Genomic DNA, 19,787 nt, shown 5'->3' with positions numbered 1-19,787 from the left:
GTGGCTGTGGCTTAGGGTGCTTTTGCAAAGCTGAGCTGTGCCTGCGCTAAGCTTCATCTACTATGTATATCAAAGCCAGAAGCCTATCATGCAAGCGAGTGTATCAAATTCACATCTATTTTTTTCCCAAGCAACATTGCCAAAGCGCGCAATCCCTCTCTCTCTACTTCTCAAACTGCGCCGCCCCCAACGTCCCCTTCAAATCCATCTTCAACAGTCCCTCCCTCTCAATCTCCTCCCTCCTCTTGACCAACTCGTCGACATCCCAATTCGCGCTCACAAACCTTCCCTCGAGAAACTTCCTATCCACGCCTTGCCATGCCGCGAGCCAAACCCCCACCCCGCCCACGAGCTCCGGTGTATCGAGCGCAAACCGCTTAAACGAGTCAATCGTCATTTCTGTATCCACGACGCCTGGGTGCAAAGCTACAGTAAAGACGTTCGGGTTCTCGGCTGCAACGTACGTCATGAGTTCGAGGACGGTGAGTTTGGAGATGCCGTAGGCGCTGAGAGCGGGGAAGACTTCGTATGCGGCGCCGGTGGTCAGGGTGATTATTTTCGCGGGGGTGTCGGCAGAGGGGAGGCTTTTGAGGAAAGATTGGGTCATTAGGAATGTGCCGCGGGTATTCAGGGTCTGTTTAAAGGAAAAAGAACACATTAGAGAACAAAAAAGGGAAGTGCAACGTGATTGGGGTGATGAGGAGAGAGACATACCATTTCGTCCCACCAGGCTACTTGATCGACGTCTTTGACGGGCCCAATGGCTTTGAAGAGACCGGCATTGTTAACGAGGACGTCGGCATGACCGTATTTTTCTTTGACCTTTTCGTAGAGTGCTGCGACGGATTTGGGGTCCGCGATGTCGGTAGAGACGGACAGGGTTTCAACATCGGGGTAAGATGTAGCGATTGATTTTGCGACTTCTTCAAGTTTGTCTGCACGTCGAGCTACGATGACAATTGCTTTGGCGCCTGCGGCAGCGAATGATGGTACAAAGGACTGACCGGTCAGTTACAAGCATAGAGTGGAACTGCAAATCAGGCTGCACATACTCGAGCTCCTAGGCCTTGGCTAGCGCCAGTGATGATAATCACTTTGCCCTGTTGAGAAAGCGAACTTTGCTTAGGATCGATCGCTGGATAAACATCCCGATGAACGACCGGAACAAATTGCTGGGCCTTGACGAAATGGTCTACAGGAAGGTTCTCCATTGTTGCTGTCGTGATTTTTGTTGCTGAATCAATGATAAAGTGGTCAAGCAGAGAGGTGGTAGGAACTGAGAATAGATGTGGCTGGATAGTCACGATGCCATCACATCATGACCTCTTATATGTACCTTGTTCCTCCCTCAATGTTGTACATTATTAATTCCGTCGCTGTAGTCTCCGCTGGTGCAATCATTGGTAATCGTTACTGAGCTCATCCGCCGCAGTGTAGAGACCGATTATACAGTCGGTACTAAGGGGCAAAGATCGCGACAAAAGCTTTGAAATACAACTGGTAGCGCTCGATATAGTCCATTTCAAGACAATGCGGCTGGAAATGCGGTTACCAATCGGTGCAAAGCGCGGCTGCAAGTGCAGGGATGTCCTTGTTCCTAATCTAGTACTAGTAATGCTCCTCCTCCACATCAGCCGCAAAAGCTTCTAAAATGCCCGTCGGAACGCTATCAGATCGTGCATTGTTTGACCGGTGGTGATTTACAATCTGCATGACTTCTTCTCGAATTAGGTCATCGGTGCCTGCAAATATTTTCTCTACCCACAAAACACCTTTGACAATGTTCATCAGCCCGTCCCACTCTTGCAGCTGCATGCCACTCATCAAGATGCCGAGCATCAAGACGAATTGGCTTCTCTCGGCCAAATCCTTTGTCTCGATGGCGGCAAAGTAAATGGCCCAGATGAGAAATGGTTTAAGTTCACTCCATTCAATCATGTTTTCAAAGAGGACAAGCAATAAATTGCGGGATATAGCGGAGGTTCTGACCGGTGATTGGCCGAGTGCTCTCCAAAACGGCGATAGGAAAAGCAGTGTTCCGAGCCGACAAACTTCTTCCATGACGTGTTCTCGGCTGTTGCCTTTGTGCAGGGGCCGGATAGACAGTAGGCGGTAGATGGTCGGCTCCATCCAGCTACCACTTGTGATTGCGAGCATAAGCTGTTTCTCGTTGAACATGCGATCAAGCCATATCAACTGAACTACATCGTCGAATATTGTGATCCAGTCTAGTTGCATGGGCAGCTGCTGTTTCCATGACAAAGACACGGCATTGGCAGGCCGTGGAGAGTTTGGCGGCGACTTGGAATCTGTAAGCCATTGTGATGGCATAGGAACAGCGGGACTACGGTCTTGAAAGAAGCTTCCTAGCAGGTCTCCCCTGGTCTTGGCTTTAGCGTGTTGTTGTTAAATTAGGGTTTGCTCCGGTGGCTTACCAGCTTACTGTAACCCGCAAGAAATCTGTTGTGATGGAATCATAACCCCCTCTAAGCTGCACTATTCTTGCTAATGCATCAGCATGCTTCTGCCAGCCATCATTCGGAAAATTCCCCAGCAAAGCCTGATTCCTGTCAGTTGTGTGCTAGGATTCGTCTGCACAAGCTGCTTACTTGATGAATCATAAAGGAAACCATAGAACCTATCAATTCATCGCTCTGATGCATCTTTGGGTCCTTCATCATCTCAGTGGTGTGGCGCAGAGCCTTGTGATGATGTCTTAGCGCAACAGCATCGTCTTGAGAAGGAAAATATCCATGACGCTTTTCGAACAGGAAGTTTTGAGAGTTGGCAAGCATGTTGTAGAAAGCAGGGATATAACTGAGTCCAACAGGATACCAAGAACCTCGCAGAACAGTAGGGTGGTTGTTATCCTCGGTGGTAAGAACTGCTCACTATCAGAAAGGAGACGCGGTAATTTCGGAACACACCCACCATTAGCCAGCAGAGCCCGTTCAGAATCATCAAGTTCGACAGGATAAGGGCCAAAAGGATCGAGTTGGCCGCCACCGAAGCGATCGACATGCGTGTGGCTCTGCTCAGATGGTTTGCGGAACTCGAGGACGATCTCATGACGTGCTCGTTTCGTCTTTGGCTTTCTCCTCGCCTTGCCCACCTCGGTCATGGCCAGACGGCGGATCCGGAGCTGCGTCTCCTCATTTTTGAGGTCATCAGGGTGTTGAAGATTCACAAAGTTGAAGCTCGGTTTAGTAGAGCGATCCATGGCGGTGAACAAAGCTCGCTGGGTATGTTTCGTCATCGACCGCAACAGAGCTCTGTCCTTATCTTTATATGTACTCTGGGCACACCTGAGCGGGCGCCAAAAAGGGCATTATGTCATCGCTGTTTGAAATCGAGGGCTGTGGAAAAGACGATTCCTATGTGGAACGGCAGCCGAGTTTGGGGGCGGCGGAATACCGACAGCGTGGAGCTGCGGCCAACTTGGCGAGGCAACGCCATTTTACAGGTAGGTACAAGCGAACAGGCCCTGTGAATACAAGCAAGATGGTGGCAACGGACGAGTATCACACAGATGTCCATCTCGGACAGATGGATGGGAGTCACGATTCGGAGAGATAGTTAATGCGCATCCGGGGAGGATGTGCTAGTTAGTAATGTAGTTTGTTGGCCAAAGTGAGTGAGTAATCACAGTACAGTGATTTAGGAAGGCGAATCACTTTGTGCATAAGACGCCAACTCGGCACAATCGTGTATAGAGTAAGCTATCTGTATCTGGTGTGACCTCTGGAGGCTCTTTACCATAGGCTCTGCATATACTGTATGCACACTGCGATTGTGAGCTGTGTCGATGGGTCAGGACGAATGCCGGAGCTGCCGAAGCCTGCCCTCAGCTCGGCATGATTGTAGCGGGTTCTGGTTGATATGGTCAGCTGTCTTTGATGTTTAAGGAAAATGCACAGAAACCCATCCAGCTGCTGCAATCGACGACTACTAGCACCGCGCAACAGGCAAAGATAGGCGAAAACTGGCGGTCCCTTGCACTCGGCCCAAATCGCGTGCAGAAGTATCCCGGGCCTCTAGCGATCCCCATGCCGCTTTGGGTTAGCGCGCCAAGGACCATGCCCATAACATGGCAAATTTGTCGCCAGCCCTTTCTGTTCTCTTCAACGCACCATCAGACAGTTCAGCCACCCATCTCACCAGCGTCTTTACGTCTTGTAATCGATGCGACCCGAGTCAATCAATTGGGCGGCTGCGATATAGCGCTGCGGAGAAGGAACACAGGTGCTCCATTAGAGCTGGCTGCGCATTTTCAGGTTGCGCAGGCGGTGTCATAGGAGCCGTACATACTACTTCACTTTGCCCATGTCATTTCTCGAGTCCTCAAGCCATCATCATGCGGCAAGAAAGGCGCCGCAAAGTTGATCTGAACGACACTTCATCGTTTGAAAGTATTGCAAAACACGAGTGTTCATGTCTTGTACTTGTGTATGTACAGGCATGACATATCAGAGCTAGTGCTGCACTCGTAACTCGGCCAAGTAATAAGATGCAAAACCATGGGCTATATTACTGGCATCGCTAAAGGCTACGCTATTTGGCAAAGACGTGCTGTAAGCAACATGACCAGAGAAGCAACAGCGAGACAGCTTCATCATGCTAGATCCACCTCTCGTCCTCTCTTCTTCAAAATAACCTGTATGCAATCCACCTTGGCCATACCATCCTTGCCTTTCATCTCTTGTTCCATATCCTTGGCCTCCCACACATGCTCGATATCCCGCATGACTCTTCGCAGGCTCGGGAAGCGCTTGACTGCATACATTTCCTCAAACCGATCCCGCACAAACTGTCGCTGTGTGCTGTCGATTGCCTCACATCCTGCAGTAAAGAGCGGCCATATGTGTGAGGTGGTTAGCGGCGAGCGAACATTGACTTGCTGCAAGTATGCTAGGCATTGATTAATGTGATCCATGCTGATGGGATTCGGGGCGCCGATATCAAGCCAGGTCCGGTAGAGGTAGATGAAAGCGGCGTGGCGGTATGCTTCAGCTGTCAGCTTGATGTCTGCGCTTCCCTGAACATTTTCATGCTTGCAAAAGCTCAGATCCATACCCAGTAACTTCTGCTGGATATGCCTGCCGGTTGTGTTTTCGTTTTCCGATAGAGCTGGACTTGTTGGCGACCGTGACCTCCTCGTCTTGATGGTATGTTGCAATTGACTAATCTGGCCAACTACCAAAAGCACGTTCGCAATGCTTGCTAGGCTCTCCTCCCCTTCGATAGCCGAAAAATCGGTCTCGTGGTCCAGCAAGGGGTTTGATCCTCTGGAAACGGATGATAAGATATCGTGGTATGCGAAGATGCTCATTAAAAATCGCGCACGCGAGCTATCCAGCCAATTCTCTCCTTGGCTCCTAACAATCATCGCCTTTGCACCAATCAGATGATTGGCAACGCATTCTTCATCGTCTTCGCCGAAAAGTCGCGCAGATACCTGCATCATCATAACAGTCGCCAGCGCTGGCTCAGCATTCATTTCCGATGGGTCCTGGATCATGCGTTGGAGTTCACGTATAGCGTCTCGTTGATGGCGGTACCTCTGGAAATACAGAAACGGGTCTTTTGAAGATGTTGCAAGATGGTTCGCGGCCATGGAGAGGATCGTGGATCTGAGCGCAGCAGATTCGCATGCCATAGCCGTCAGGTGTCGCTGAAAGGGAGTAGAAATACCCATATTGGGAGCCACTGATATGAGGGCGGAAAGTCGATCTACCCAGTAATCGAGAAGCCATCTATCGTCTGGCGATAGACCGTATGACAGTCTGGGGCTGTTGAGTGGTAATAAAGGCAAGCTTTTCGTCGATCCCGGCGACGAGAGTATGTTTTCAGGGGTAGAGACGATCAAAGGCATTGAAGAAAAGCTGTTGACTGAAGCTGGGCTCAAGGCAAAATCTTGCTCAAGAGATTTCTTCTTCCGACTCTTTCGCGATTTTGTTAGAGTGCTGACAGCACCCTCCTGCCACTTCAACCTGACCCCGTAACCTTTGCATGTAATCTTCAGTCTCATACAGCGGCCGCAAAATGGCTTCTGCTCGTCGCATTTGTACCCGGCCTCCCTGCACGTCCAGCATCCGGTCCGGGTTCTCTTATGTGTTGCCATGTTATTGAATGGTACATATTCGCTTCGTCGCTACATTTTCTTATCCTCGTCTGTGAACACACAACTTATAGCATGTTCTTGAGCTTCCGAAGAGCTGTGCTGATGTTCAATGATTGGGTAGCAGATGTGGGAGTTGGACCAATCTGGAAGGTTGCGCAAGAGAGGAGGTGGAGAGTGGCAAACCACACTAATGCTAGCTCCCGCTCGATCCTTGAGGCCGAGGCCCAAGACAGAGTCATACGTAGATGGGCGATATTTATACTGTCCATACTATGTAACCGTGTTCTTCTTGCCATCTTATATCGCATCCTACAATAAAACATTTCGTCGTTGCCAAGCATCGAGAAGGAAATACCGGCAACAGTGTCAAATCCCGTACAACTACAACCTCGCGGTATCCTTCCACACCAATCCACCCTGTTCCTCAACGTAGTGCCTTCCCTTGGTCCATCCCATCCACGTGCTCAGTGTATCTTCTCCCCCACTGCCTGGCTTCAGCCCCTTCTCACTCCATCCACTGCCCTTCCAGCCGATACCCTGACCCTCGGCCGCAGACCTTTCATCGTCGCCTTCATGAATCGCATAACCAGGCGAAGTCTTTAACGTGACAGCAGGTCGCTGATCGAATCCCTGTTCCTCCAACTCTGCTTGGGTCAAGACAGGCGTGCAACACGCGTCTGTACCATCGAATATAGCCTCCCACTCGGCACGCGTCTTCTTCTTGAACTCTGCCGTGAAAAAGTCCTTCAACTTGGGCCAATCCGCCATGTTATCCCTACTTCCAGGTAGATCCGACGCTTTAAGCTCCATGCCCTTTAACAGCGCAGCATAGAACTGCGGTTCAATCGCTCCAACAGCCATGTAGCCTCCATCCTTGGTCTCATAAGTATCGTAGAAAGGCGCACCACCATCCAGCATATTGGTACCACGCTCGTGTTTCCAGACCTCGGTCTTTAAGCCTAGTCGAGGCATAGTCGCAAGTATAGCGCTTCCATCCACCATGTTCGCTTCCACAACCTGTCCGAAGCCACTGCGCTCACGCGCAAGAAGCGCAAGCAGTATGCCAACAAAACACATTGCGCCTCCTCCGGCGAAATCGCCAACCACATTGCCCGGCGGATACGGTTTCTCGCCTTTTCGCCCAAACATGCTCAGCACTCCTGACACAGCAATATAGTTAATATCGTGGCCCGCCATTTGTGCGTACTTTCCGTCCCTCCTGAAGCCCGTCATACGCGCAATGATGAGCCGCTTATTCAGTTTCAACAACACCTTTTCCGGGTCCAGGCCTGCTTTTTCAAGCACACCGGGACGAAAGGGATCAATAAGGATATCGATTTGTGGTATGATTTTCTTAATGAGTGCGAGCCCGGCGGGCGACTTGAGGTTGACGCATATCGACGTCTTGCGACGCGTGAGCTGGTCAGTGGTCGGGGTACCGGGTGCGCGGTCGAGACGGAGGACAGATGCGCCGTAATCAGCCAGGAGCATGCCAGCAAAAGGCCCTGTATGAGATGAACTCCAAGTACGTACATAATTGCAGAGTAGAGAATATCGGGCTTACCAGGGGCCAGGCCCGCGAACTCGAGAACGCGTATGTTGGAGAGTGGAGGCGGTTGGGGCGCAGTCATGGTGAATTAGTTAAGAAAGTCACTCTGCTACTAGCGTTTGATATGCTTTGAGTGGTTATCCGGAATCAAGCGCAAAAATATATCGGGTTCGTACATGCTCGACGTCGACATTGTTGATAGGATGCGCCGGTTAACCACTCCCGCGGGGAAGATGCCGAGGTGCAGCTGTGGAGTGCTCGAGCTGGGGTAACAGTAGTTAGCGCCATTCCGCTTCGTAGCATGTAGCCGACTTGTCTTCCTTCCTACCAATACCTCCATCTTACCCTCATACATCTTTTCCGTGAATACGTCAGGACAATGAAAACTAGAGTCACAAATCAAGCTTGGGAGACTGTACAAAACGAGCTCTCCCCATGATCTCATCTTACTGGTGCCTTCTCAGGCATCATCATGGAGTGTTCACTTCGCAACGTCCCCGTGGACCCAGTATCAGCTATGACACACTGAATGAATTCATTCAACACAATGAAGAGGGACACAATAGGAAGTCATAACTCAATCACGCGCCTATGCTTTCCTTCACTCATGACCTCCCTGACCTAGCTCAACAGCAAACGTCTCCGTCAGTTCTCGCTCTAACCAATATAAATGGTTTCCTTATCCTCTCTTGCCTTCTCAAATTCACCCCCTTTCTTCTCAAAAAACTCAAAGACACTCACATGTCGGTCAATTCCCCGCCCATTTACACTATCGACCTCGCCCTGCCACCACGCTTACGCTACAAAGCCGTTACAAGAGACTATGCCCCTGTCCTGCACCAGATAACTAGCCTCTATACCGAAGTAGTCGCACACCTCAAGTTGCCTCCTTTTTTCTTCCATTTCCTCGGCCGCTTACTGCTTCGCCGCCTCGCCAGCAACGAGCAAACCGAGGAGTTACGCGGAATCAGCGAAGAATGCGGCGTACCCATGTACCTTCTTGTCGCCTACAATGTTTTTCTCGACTTGCTTCTAGGCTGTATGAGTGGCGGTGCGCTAGTCAAGAAGCCTAAGCAATTAGATCGAGAAGAAGGGGAAGAGGGCGACGAAGAAGTGACAATGATGCACTTCCGCATACTAGACTGGTCCATGCCTCTACTCCGAGACTTCATTGTGCAATTCAACTATATCAATTCACCGCAGGGAGAAGCCATAGCGCGGACAGTAGGCTATGTAGGTTTCGTCGGCGTCCTAACAGGCGTACGCAAAGGCCTCAGCGTATCTCTCAACTTTCGTCCTTACCACAATGCATCAGGCCTATCCTTTGAGAACGCACGATACTATTGGAACACACTGCTCGTCCTTCTAGGCCGACGCCCAAGCATCACAACCGTAATCCGCGACTTCCTACTCCCCAGACCCACAGAAACACCGCAAGTCCGCCGAAAACTCTCCAAAAAAAGAGGAAGAAACGGCCGAAAAGAACACAGCGAAGGTAAGGGAAAAGAGGGATTAGTACCAGCCTATCACCCTCCACACCCCCCAGACGCAATAACCTCCTTCCTCCCCACCCTCCCCACTCCAGTCGCCTACCTAATCTTCTGCACCCCGCACGAAACCCTTGTCCTAGAAAAAGACTTTCAAACCGCAACCATACTCCGCTCCCCAACCTTCCTGGCCACAACAAATCACGACGTCGCCCTCGAACCCGCTTCTCCCTCTCAACCCCCCACTACCTCGCCTGTTCAACCCCACATCCACGCTTTCCTACAGACAAGTATTTTCCTGCGAGTAAGCGCCCAGGATATCCTGGACGACAGTGTCTACCGCAAAGAATGCTTGACGCTGGCGTGGCGGGCGTGGCGGCGGCGGCAACGACAGGAAGAGGAGCGTGCGGAGGAGCACTCGGAAATAGGGGTCCCGTTAAGTACGCTGGAGAGGTGGGTGGAGAGGTGGCCGGTGAGTAATGCGATGACGCATTTTGCATGCATTATGGACCCTGCGGCCGGCGTGTTTAGGTGGATCAGGAAGTTTGAGGCTGGTGAGATTGAGGAGCCGGTTGCAGTGGGGGAGGGAGAGTCCCAGCAAGATAGGGAGGAAGAAAGGAATGAAAATGTCTGATTTTTGTATTGTAAAGATGGAACAGTCTCCATATGTATGGGTCATGACTCACATATACGCATACATTTGCAAGAAAAGACACGGAAAAACATGAACGTTGCCATAAACCTACATTTCTATATTCCTACAACCATTTCCCCCCTCCCCCGCAATAAAAACAACAAACACACACACAAACACACATACCATCTCCACCTCATCTAAGCCCTCGCCTTCCTCGCCTTAGGCTTGGCAACCTTCTTACCCGCACTCCTCAACCTCTTCCTCTCCACATTCGCCTTAATCCTCAAACTCCTCTTCCGCCACGCCGTCCACCTATCTCCAGGCACAAACTCCTTAACCTGCACCCCCGCCCTCTCCGCCGCACGCCCAATCACCCAATTAGCCTCACGGTACGCATATCCCTTTCCAGCCCGCAGGCTCAGCTCTTTCTTGCCTGCTTCCCGCGGCACCACCTCGCTTTCCGCAGCAGCTGCAATAGCCGCTTCAGGTGCCGAGGAGGACGAGGATACAGGTACGGGCGTGAAGTTTAGCCGCCTTCTCCGCGCAGCGTTGGCCGGGTATGGTAGCGTGTGGTCTTTCTCGAGCGCAACACCAATGTATTGGCGTTTCGGGTGCAGTCGGGGATCCCGGTAGTACCGTACGTAACCAGATTCGGTGGCGAAGATGCAGTGGTCGCGGCCGAATTTGCAGTTTTCGCCGGGGAACCACGAGGTGCCGCGTTGGCGGAAGATGATGTTGCCGGGGATCACATATTCGCCTGTTTTTTGTCTTGTTTAGCAAAGCGTTCGGGTCTTTGTTTAGTTGCGATTGTGTTTGGGTGAAGATATTTTGGAGGGAGTCAGGACGTACCTCCGCTCTTTTTTGCGCCCAGTCGTTTTCCAGGTCCATCTTTTGCGCCGTTGGCTCGACCTTGGGCTTGATGTGCGGAGTGTCGTACAAAAGAGAGGACTGGGGCTGGTGCTGTGGAGCCATTGGCTACGCGGAGGGCATCGAGGACACGGGTCGAAGGTGCTATGAAGGCCGTAGATGTCGCTATCGATGCGCGGACGGGCGCGAATATCCGTGGGAGCAGCATGGCCGCTCTGTTGCTGGAGAGGGCGGGCATTCGAGGTTGCAACTGCGACTTTTCGAGATATCCGCGTGGTCCGTGCGCCAACTCCGCAAGTCTCTGGTAAATGTACAATCTCAAGCCCTTACAATTGTCTCGCTGCTACTACTTTTCCAGACTCAATTGGTTGCCATAATAAGTCACTCATGAACAACAGCGCATCGCCATATCAATCATGTCTGTTTCCTAACGTAAAGCATACAATACCGAACCGTCGTTTCAATTAATTCATGCCAATGTAGCGTACACATCTCATCCATCACCTGTGAAATGGGCCCTCGTAACAAAAATCTAGTATGCCAGCACCCAAAACACCTTGCAGAGAATGCCGACCCATAGAACATAAGCGTTTAGCACCATTACCCGCTACCCAGACATTTACTGTACTTGGTTGACAATCTCTTGCGCCTTGGTCAGACTCTCCACCATCTGCAAGCAGTCCTTCCTCCTCTTGACAGTGTACTCGGATTCCTTCAGCAACTCGTCCAGCTCGTCCGTCTTGTACATGTTGGTGAGGAGCTCGCCTTGCATGTTCTCCTTGGTCCACTGTACGAGGTTCAACATGATAGCCTTGGGTACCATGTCAATCATTGTCCGGCGGACGATGTTGAAGTAGGATGTGATCAGCAGTTCTGCAAATGGTTAGCAAGTCGACATAGAAAAACACATTAGTCATGACTTACTAATAACCTCAACCTCCTGAGATTCCTTCTCCGAGAGAGTACCGGAGGCCTTGAGCGTAGGTGGCGGAGGCTCCATGGCGGCCATCTTCTTCTTGTTCTTGCTAGCAAAGAATGAGCCGAAGAAGCCACCTTCTCCGGAGTCAAGTGTAGGGGATATGGATCGCGGCGGTACGGTAGGCGGCAATGGCTTTCCAGTCTTGGGATCAACTTGTTGGGGCTTGTTGCTGTTGTGTCGTTCGTGCACAATAGCCATGGCACGCGAACCGTTGATGAAGTCTGGATGGCCGGTGTTGATGTAAACCGACTCCATAGCAACGAGGTCCTTGACAAGCTTGTTGGTCGGCTCCATTGCTTTCTTAAAGAAACTGACAACAACCTGGTGCAGCTTTTCCTTGAGCGCAGGATACCTTCGGAAGGCGTTCTTGTTGAGCAGCTGACCAAGGATGCGGATCAACTCATCGTAGACGAGACTGACACACTTCAAGCTGGGGTCTTCGAGTCGCTTGATCTGTTGCTTGACAATAAGCTCGAAAGCCGTAGTACCGACGAACAGCGCTGGGGATGAACCAGAAGAGTTGTACAGAACTGTTCGGATGTCCATGTCCTTGACCTGGTCAAAGGGATCGACAGCCTTAACACCGTTGGCGTACAGCTCGTGGTAAACGAACGAGATACGAGCACCACCAGACAGCTCGACTGCGGACAGTTCCTGGTTGTTTCCTTCGAGCACTCCACGGTATTCATTGGTAAACTCCGTGATCATGTTAAGAACAATATTGGAGCTGTTGCCCAGCATAGAGTTGCCAAGTGATGAAAGCTCGGCCTGATACTTTTGCAGCGAAGACGAGATGCGCGCTTTGATGTCGGGGAGAGTTTGCTTGATGTGCATCATGAGAATCTATTGTTGTTAGCTTACCATTGTGTATGTAAATGCGCAGTAACTTACCAAGTTTAGCTTGCGGGCCAGATAAGGTGTACCGCAGTAGGCCGCCTTGTTACGGTACGCCTTGTGGTTTTCAAAGTACTGCCTCTCGTGCTCGAGCGCATAGGAGATCGCCTTCTTATTCTCGATATCCCTCTGACCTCTATTCACAACAGGGACGTAACCCAGTCGCAGTGGGATAATGCGTCCGGCGAGAATATCCACAACGTCAGTTCCCTCGTCCATCAAGTCTACCTTGGTCAAAACACCAATTGTCCGCTGTCCTTCTGGGTCGACCTCGCGCGCGAGCTTCAGACCGTCCGAGTTGGCCAAATCGGTGTTGGCGGCGGTGACGGCGAGAATGATGGCATTGGGCTTGCTGATCTGCTTGAGAACCATCTCACGAATTTGTCGCTCGATATCCCTAGGTTGATCTCCAACAGGCACCTTGGTCAGACCCGGCAAGTCAACAAGCGTAAGTGTGAGGACGTTCGGCGAGTATATCCTCAGGTTGATGGGAGCTGGCGAAATTCCTGCATTGCGACCAGTCTTTTGCTCCGTCTCCCTTACAATCTCATCTCGTATCTTGCTAAAGTCATGGAACTTTTGGCCGGGAATGTGCAGAAACTCGCCCCATTCGTCAACGTTGTTCTCTTGGTCTGTGGTCTTTGCCCCCTCGCCGGTGCCGTTGGCTTGTGAGCTGGATGCGCGGTTGATGAGTTGGAGAATGAGCGGCCTTCGGGTGACGATACCGGTTCCTCGGGGCAAACTACAGGGCTGTCGTCAGCATGCCATCGCCAAAGCGGTGTCGCAAATTGCAAGCACTCACAAGTCTCGTCCGACAATGTTCTCAAGCACCGAACTCTTTCCGCTAGACTGCGATCCTACGACTGCGATTTGGGGCAGATCTATGGGGTTTTGGACCTGAGTCAGGCATTAGTCTACGTGTTGCGAAATGGAGTGCTGAGGTAGTAAGGGGGTGGTAACGTACTCCGACGGTGGTGAATACATCCTGGAGCTTGTTGACGAGTGTAATCAGCCCCGGATCGTTTACGTTGATACTGTTGGACTGTCAGTTCTCCTTATTGCGAGGGGCTGCCCAAAACATGTATGTGCCTACGCATTAGGGTTTGCCGCCATGGTCGGCGATTTGTGGATTGTGTTGTTCAGGCGTCTCTTATAGGCGCTTCAAGAAGGATGTATGCTTAGGATTTAAGCAGGAGGGTGGGTGTTGTGTAAAGTGTGCGAAACGGAGGTGTATGAGATCTGGGGGTTCTTGATTGCAGGTTGCGTAGCTACTACAGGTTGTAACGTTTGGGAGCCCGAGCTTCGATACGCTGAGTACGCCACACAGCTCAGCCACACAGCTCGGCTTGCAAGCCCCCAACAGAAGATACAGAGTGATACCAGCAGCTTCTAGCACGAACAATGGCAGTACGCCACGAGCCATATGTTTTTTCTGCCAATTAAACTTCTGCAACAGACACAGTTAACACACTACCTTGGGTTTGCGAAGGGCTTGCGATAACCAGTCCTTTTTGCGACACACGTCACCGGTCATATGACTGATATCAAGTGCCCTCGACCGCCTTGGTGACAACGCACCCACACGTCCACCCTTCACCCGGGTGGCAAATATCCCTTCACTACCAGGTGATAGGCAGCGCCATCACAGGACGCGAAGCAGCGTCGTCATCAGATCAGGCACCCGTCCCGTCTTCCCCAACCCAAAACCAAGGACGGCTGCCTAATAGAAACTATAGTAGTACGGCTTTCTGTCCCGACTTTACAAAAGAGGATAGGTTTGACTTGATACATAGATAATGTACGTATCTGACTTGGTGACATACGGTGCAGTCAATACGCGTGTTAGAAATCTTTCATATCATCTCATTTTCACACCACATCAGTCTAGTGTACACATCTCAACGAACATAGAATGTGTATTGTACTCAGTTGCCGCGATTATCAACCAACAAAAAGACTGTCGCATCTAGCCACATACATCTATTCGTCAACCACAGATGCAAACTTCTCAGTCATCTTCTGTAGCAGCTGCTCGTACTTCTTCGTGACCGCCTCCTCACCGTCGCTGGGCAGCTCAAACTTCATCGAGCGAAGCTGCGATTGAATGTCTGAAGTAGCGTCTCGGATCTTGGGCCATGAATGTCCTTGAGAAACTGCCTTCTGCGCTTCGTCGTGGAAAGCCATCATGTTCTTCATCATCCACTCTGTCTTCCATAGTGGGCAGAACTGGTCGTAGTCCGAGTATCCGTTTTGCTGCAAGAAGTCCTCCTTGAGTAGTGTAGCCACATCGAGCGTGATCTTGTCGCTGTCACCGAGCGCCGACTTACCCACAAGCTGCACGACTTGGTCGAGATCGTCGGATGTCGTCAGAAGCTCCTTGATGCGGTCACGGAGCCGTGGGAAGTCGGGGTTGTTCTTCGCATAGAATTTGTCCAGAGGTGTGGTGTACTTGCTGTAACTGATCGAAGTGTTGACTGATGGGAAATGCTTTCGCTGAGCCAGCTTCTTGTCCAAACCCCAAAAGACTTGCACAATGTTCAGTGTACTCGTAGTAACGGGATCAGAGAAATCGCCTCCTGGCGGGCTGACGGCACCGACGATTGAAACACTACCGTATCGCTCAGGGCTACCCAGAGCCTCAACGCGTCCAGCGCGCTCGTAGAAAGACGCAAGCTTAGCACCCAGGTAGGCAGGGAAACCTTGGTCAGCAGGCATCTCTCCCAGACGACCGGAAATTTCTCGAAGCGCCTCTGCCCATCGTGACGATGAGTCTGCCATCATTGCGACGTCTTTACCTTGATCGCGGAAATACTCGGCAACCGTAACTGTAACACCTTGTTAGTTGTATGGCCTTGGCATGTACAATAGACAGTGAATACTTACTACCAGTGTAAATGGAAGCTTCACGGGCAGCCACAGGCATGTTTGAAGTGTTGGCAATGAGGGTGGTACGCTTCATAATGGGCTCCTGCTTGCCGTCGACAGTGATGGTGAGCTCGGGGAAATCCATCAAGACTTCAGCCATCTCATTTCCGCGCTCACCACAACCAACGTATACAATGATGTCGCTGTTTGAGAACTTGGACAGAGACTGAGAAATGACAGTCTTGCCGCATCCGAAGGCACCAGGAATGCACACAGTACCACCCTGAACACTGGGGAACAGGGAGTCGAGCACACGCTGACCGACGATGAGCGGCTGGTCCGAGGACATCTTCTCGTTGGAGGGGCGGGGCACTCGGACGGGCCACTTGTGCATCATGCTGTACTCAGTCTTGGTGCCATTGAAGTCCAGCTCCAAAATCTTCTCATCAACCGTGTAGCTGCCCTTCTCGGCGATGCGAGTAATGGTGCCCTTTGCGCGGGGAGGCAGGAGGATCTTGTGCTCGCTGAGAAGACTGTTTTCGAAGACGGTACCAAAGACATCACCACCAGTGATGTGGTCGCCGACCTTGAGCGATCCCGGTGTGAAGTCCCACTTCTTCTTACGATCGAGAGCAGGCAGATCAATACCGCGGGGAATGTAGATGCTCTTTGCGTCGTCGGCAATGCCCTTGAGGGGACGCTGAATACCGTCGTAGATGGTCTCCATAAGACCAGGGCCGAGCTCGACAGATAGCGGCTGTCCGGTACGGTAGACGGGGTCGCCAACGGTCACACCAGCTGCGAAACATTAGCCAAGATTTCATACCAAGCTTCATATGTCGGTGGAGCGCATACCAGTCTCTTCGTAGACTTGAATTGTGGCCTTGTCGTTTTCGATTCGAATAACCTCACCCACAAGGTTGTCATAACCAACACGGACCTGCGACTGTCAACAATGATCCCACCAGATATGGGAGACGGCGCACATACAAGCTCGTACATGGCACATCCAATCATGTTCTCGGCGATGATGACGGGACTGAATGGGTCAGTATTGGTTCGGAGCACTTCCTGGTATAAACGCACCCGGAGATGGAGAAGATGGCGCCTGTCCGGAGTCAGCGGATTGTTTGTCGCAGCATTGCTGAAGCTTACCATGTTCCTGGCCGCCCTCCGACTTCTGGTCCTGCTTCTTCTGTGCCGTCTAGTCAGCTGCCTGTATAAGAGGTTAAATGTATCTAATCGCTTACGGGAGGCATCGTGTATATCTATATGTCCCACTCGCTGTCGTTGGCTTGTAGGTGGTATTGTTGCAGCCTCACGATGCGATGATGATTGCAGTAGTTGGAGGTTGAGCTTGGACCATGCGCTAACTCTTGGTGGGGACCTTCCTTGTCATCTGCCACCAGCCAACCGCGCTCCGTCACTGTCTCCGTATGTTCCCCTACCACTGCTCTTGCTAGGCATTTACAGCAACCTTCTTTTCTTTTTCAACGCGTGATCTCAATAGCAATTCCAATTGGGTTAGCTATGCATCAAACATTATTGAAGTTCTGAGACCTTCAGGGTGCACAACCATCTTCGCGGAGCTGTTCATCTACGTCATCGGCGAAACCACATTCAGAGCTGCTCCGGTAAGCTGCAGCTGATAATTACCAGTACACTGCATGCCGCCCACGTTTTCCCAGCCTTTTCCAGCATGAAATGTCATCCCGAAGACCGATTCATCTCAACCAAGGTGTCGTTCCGCTCGCGACGCTCCCTTTTCTCTGCTGCATCCGCAATGCTGGTGCGCAACATGTGCGTGCTTGTTAAAGCCCTAGAAGCCCTCCCATCCTCTGCCGCAGACAGGGGCTGCTCGGAAATGATATATGGCAGAAAGCGTGCAAGCAAAGGCTTCATCACGAGCAGCGATGCACAGATGATTGCAACGTTGATCTCGATGGACGAGAACACGATCGCAAAAGTGCCGCATCCTGCATTTGTTCAGGTTGATGTTAAATCTAAATGACCTGCAGTAACTTACTTGTAACTTGACCATTGACCATGGCATAGCGGACAAGAGCAAGTCGTAGAATTGTTATGATGCACACACTGTATTACATGTCAGTATCTAATCACTCGCTCAACCCCACCAATATACGCACAATCCGCCTAGTCCAAAGACGAATAACAGACCATTCTTTTGTCGTTTTGGAAGGCTAAGTCTGCCGATGACTGGAAGAGGCAGCATCCAGATTGCGACATCGACCACAATACCTATGATGCTGGTTGACCAAAAGTGCTGCTCCTTGTTCATGCAGACTCCAGGTACCGTGACATCCCAGTAACTTCGAATTGGGCGACAAAGGAAAACGTTACCGAACATGCCCCAGGCCGTAGCACTGGATACAAGTATGAGGAGAGCATAGCAACTCCACAGAACGTGTGGGATGAGCGAAAAGAGCCGAATGTACTGTAGTATGAGGGATGCTTTGACGAGATTGCTTGCGAGGTGGTAGAGGATAGCTTGGGCAAGGACAAGCTTCATGAAATCAGCCTAGTACATTCACACACCTAGGCGTCTTACTTTGAGCATAGCAGGTAGCGATGCGGGGTATGTGGCGCCTTCTACAGGATCTGCAATGTCGATACTAACCTCTATACCTCAGTTAGCTACCCCATCACACCTCATTCGACTCTAGTGACGCTTGCCTTGCCCAATGACTGCTGTGAAGCCCATCGACAGCAGCTATGATGGTTAGGCTTATTTTGTTGATAGCAACAGTCACACTTACCAGAGCAGCTGTGATGAAGTAGTCCTCTAATCCGATTCTATTTGTGTTCGAACAAGTTCGGCTGCACAACCGTAGAATGACCATTACAAAAGCGAGGGCGGTGAAGATGACTGTAGGGACGAGGGCGTCATAGCCGATGTCTGCGGTTGCTTTTGATCGGATAACAAACCAGCTTGGTGATTGGGCATGCGTCATGACGGGTTCAGGCGATGTAGATAATCTGGAGCTTATAGCAGCCATGAAGCATTTGCAGAGCGATAGGGTGGCTCCGGATGTGAGGGTGCACTGCAAGCCATTACAAGTCTATGCTCATGGCTGCATGTACATGTGGTCTAGGCTGATCTTTGTGCCTCGGGAGAGTATTGTGATAGTGGTTGACATGATGATGCAGAGCCATTGAGGCCAGCGCTTTATGATCTTGTTCTTGAAGCAAGTCAACAACCCCAACTCGGTATGCGGTGCTGAAATAAGTGACCATTTGGTATACACATATGTCTTTTTAAATCGAACCGTCTCTCCGAAGATTACATGGATTAGAAGAGGATGATAGAGTGCTGTTCCAGAATATAGCGAAGTGCATGCGCTGGTACACACGTGCCCATAGTATGGTTCAGAGCGGGGTCACCTATGGGCTAAGACCTTCCGGTCTGTACCTGTGTGTAGTCATACGACTTTCCTGCAATATATTTCTATTGAAGGCCAATGAAATTATGTAGAACAGTAATACTAAGTAAAAGATCCAGGCTTTATTCTCGAATCGTATTGAGGCAACTGCGTGTGGAGAGCATTGGAAGCCACTCGGAGAATACCTCTTAGCGACGCACCACCACATGCTACTTTTATGCACTAGTAGAGTGACGTACGAGGAAGGCACATGTGAGGACATCCTGCATAGTGTGCTTCTACCTGCAGTACCTCTAGACCAAAGGGCAAAATTTACCGACTCGAGCAAGCCGATTATTTGCCAGGTGTCTATATGCTAGCAACAGGATCATACGAGTTTCCTAATTGTTTCCGGTTTCGACAGGAGGCATTCGTTGGCAGAAACCATAACAAGCCCGGTATCATCTCTTGGGACGCAAGGGTGATTCGGCGACCACGAGACATGAAGCTGTCAGCGTGAACATGGGTGTTGCATAGAATTTGCCTTACTAGCGACGAGTATGAGCCAGACAACTCGGAATAGTGCGAATGCACTGCCGACGTGGCAGGTCAATGTGAGCACCGTCTGGGCAGAGACTGCGCATCCTAGCGAGGTGTTGCTGAGATGGTACCATCATAAAGAAGCCAAGCAGCCAAGGCGATACTGGACAGTTAAGAACTAGGATGCATGTTGGAGTGGGTGGGTGTGCGGCAGCTGCACCGGAATTTGTCACCATTCTAGGAAGCGGTGTAGTTGAAACGCATTAGTACGCCGGGCGCTTGGCCAAAGTTCCTCAATTAATACTGAATAGGCGAACAGCAGGTGTGGCGGAGGACAATCGCGCGATACCGCATATATATACTCACGTACTCTACATGCTGTACGCGTGTGCTTCTTTGGTCAGATGTGGAAGGTTGTGACGAGCCTCGCGGGCCACCTGAGGCTTGCGCAGTAGCCTCCTAGTAAAA

At 51.0% G+C, this 19,787-nt stretch overlaps 6 protein-coding genes across 6 annotated transcripts; 1 reads left to right on the top strand and 5 right to left on the bottom strand.

Moving 5' to 3' along the window:
- Positions 1-88: 88 nt before the first annotated feature.
- PSV08DRAFT_200610 (uncharacterized protein) lies at positions 89-1,500 on the bottom strand. The gene is made up of 3 exons (XM_014226411.2): positions 1,053-1,500; positions 715-999; positions 89-634 (listed from the first exon to the last, which is right to left on the bottom strand). Exons 1-3 carry the CDS (start codon positions 1,209-1,211, stop codon positions 164-166), a joined length of 915 nt encoding a protein of 304 aa, XP_014081886.1. The 5' UTR covers positions 1,212-1,500; the 3' UTR covers positions 89-163.
- Positions 1,501-1,574: 74 nt separating this feature from the next.
- On the bottom strand, positions 1,575-3,420 carry PSV08DRAFT_401134 (uncharacterized protein). The gene is made up of 4 exons (XM_066093613.1): positions 2,932-3,420; positions 2,610-2,884; positions 2,444-2,460; positions 1,575-2,380 (listed from the first exon to the last, which is right to left on the bottom strand). The coding sequence occupies exons 1-4, from the start codon at positions 3,254-3,256 to the stop codon at positions 1,609-1,611; spliced, it is 1,389 nt and encodes a 462-aa protein (XP_065949362.1). The 5' UTR covers positions 3,257-3,420; the 3' UTR covers positions 1,575-1,608.
- A 1,192-nt stretch (positions 3,421-4,612) lies between these two features.
- On the bottom strand, positions 4,613-6,274 carry PSV08DRAFT_221340 (fungal-specific transcription factor domain-containing protein; the record flags this gene model as incomplete). The annotated part of the gene is made up of 1 exon (XM_014226413.2): positions 4,613-6,274. Exon 1 carries the CDS (start codon positions 6,119-6,121, stop codon positions 4,613-4,615), a length of 1,509 nt encoding a protein of 502 aa, XP_014081888.1. The 5' UTR covers positions 6,122-6,274.
- An 83-nt stretch (positions 6,275-6,357) lies between these two features.
- On the bottom strand, positions 6,358-7,752 carry PSV08DRAFT_409121 (CoA-transferase family III domain-containing protein; the record flags this gene model as incomplete). Its single annotated transcript, XM_014226414.1, has 2 exons — positions 6,358-7,626; positions 7,686-7,752. The coding sequence occupies 2 exons, from the start codon at positions 7,750-7,752 to the stop codon at positions 6,503-6,505; spliced, it is 1,191 nt and encodes a 396-aa protein (XP_014081889.1). The 3' UTR covers positions 6,358-6,502.
- Positions 7,753-8,411: 659 nt separating this feature from the next.
- Positions 8,412-9,839, top strand: PSV08DRAFT_388873 (beta subunit of N-acylethanolamine-hydrolyzing acid amidase-domain-containing protein; the record flags this gene model as incomplete). Its single annotated transcript, XM_014226415.2, has 1 exon — positions 8,412-9,839. The coding sequence occupies one exon, from the start codon at positions 8,412-8,414 to the stop codon at positions 9,789-9,791; it is 1,380 nt and encodes a 459-aa protein (XP_014081890.1). The 3' UTR covers positions 9,792-9,839.
- Positions 9,840-9,870: 31 nt separating this feature from the next.
- On the bottom strand, positions 9,871-18,491 carry PSV08DRAFT_409120 (V-type ATPase). Its single transcript, XM_066093815.1, has 16 exons — positions 18,346-18,491; positions 18,177-18,237; positions 17,547-17,923; positions 17,426-17,493; positions 16,486-16,507; positions 16,390-16,438; positions 16,255-16,339; positions 15,418-16,197; positions 14,540-15,359; positions 13,499-13,568; positions 13,337-13,431; positions 12,532-13,276; positions 11,586-12,483; positions 11,285-11,534; positions 10,644-10,882; positions 9,871-10,551 (listed from the first exon to the last, which is right to left on the bottom strand). Exons 1-16 carry the CDS (start codon positions 18,414-18,416, stop codon positions 9,992-9,994), a joined length of 5,190 nt encoding a protein of 1,729 aa, XP_065949361.1. The 5' UTR covers positions 18,417-18,491; the 3' UTR covers positions 9,871-9,991.
- Between the last annotated feature and the right edge of the window lie 1,296 nt (positions 18,492-19,787).

Source organism: Bipolaris maydis (assembly GCF_028858645.1).
Source record: "Bipolaris maydis strain C4 unplaced genomic scaffold PSV08scaffold_5, whole genome shotgun sequence".
NCBI lineage: Eukaryota > Fungi > Ascomycota > Dothideomycetes > Pleosporales > Pleosporaceae > Bipolaris > Bipolaris maydis.
This window is presented reverse-complemented; position numbering and strand designations above follow the sequence as displayed.

Excerpts from the sequence above, each read along its gene's own strand:
- PSV08DRAFT_200610 (XM_014226411.2), bottom strand. The coding sequence starts at position 1,211 with ATGGAGAACCTTCCTGTAGACCATTTCGTCAAGGCCCAGCAATTTGTT. Across the intron at positions 1,000-1,052 it reads GCCAAGGCCTAGGAGCTCGA|TCCTTTGTACCATCATTCGC; the intron begins GTATGTGCAGCC and ends CTGACCGGTCAG. Across the intron at positions 635-714 it reads TAGCCTGGTGGGACGAAATG|ACCCTGAATACCCGCGGCAC; the intron begins GTATGTCTCTCT and ends TCCTTTAAACAG.
- PSV08DRAFT_401134 (XM_066093613.1), bottom strand. The coding sequence starts at position 3,256 with ATGACGAAACATACCCAGCGAGCTTTGTTCACCGCCATGGATCGCTCT. Across the intron at positions 2,885-2,931 it reads ACGGGCTCTGCTGGCTAATG|TTCTTACCACCGAGGATAAC; the intron begins GTGGGTGTGTTC and ends GATAGTGAGCAG.
- PSV08DRAFT_409120 (XM_066093815.1), bottom strand. The coding sequence starts at position 18,416 with ATGGCTGCTATAAGCTCCAGATTATCTACATCGCCTGAACCCGTCATG. Across the intron at positions 16,508-17,425 it reads GGTCAATGGTCAAGTTACAA|GCGCCATCTTCTCCATCTCC; the intron begins GTAAGTTACTGC and ends GACTCCGGACAG. Across the intron at positions 11,535-11,585 it reads TCAGGAGGTTGAGGTTATTA|AACTGCTGATCACATCCTAC; the intron begins GTAAGTCATGAC and ends AACCATTTGCAG.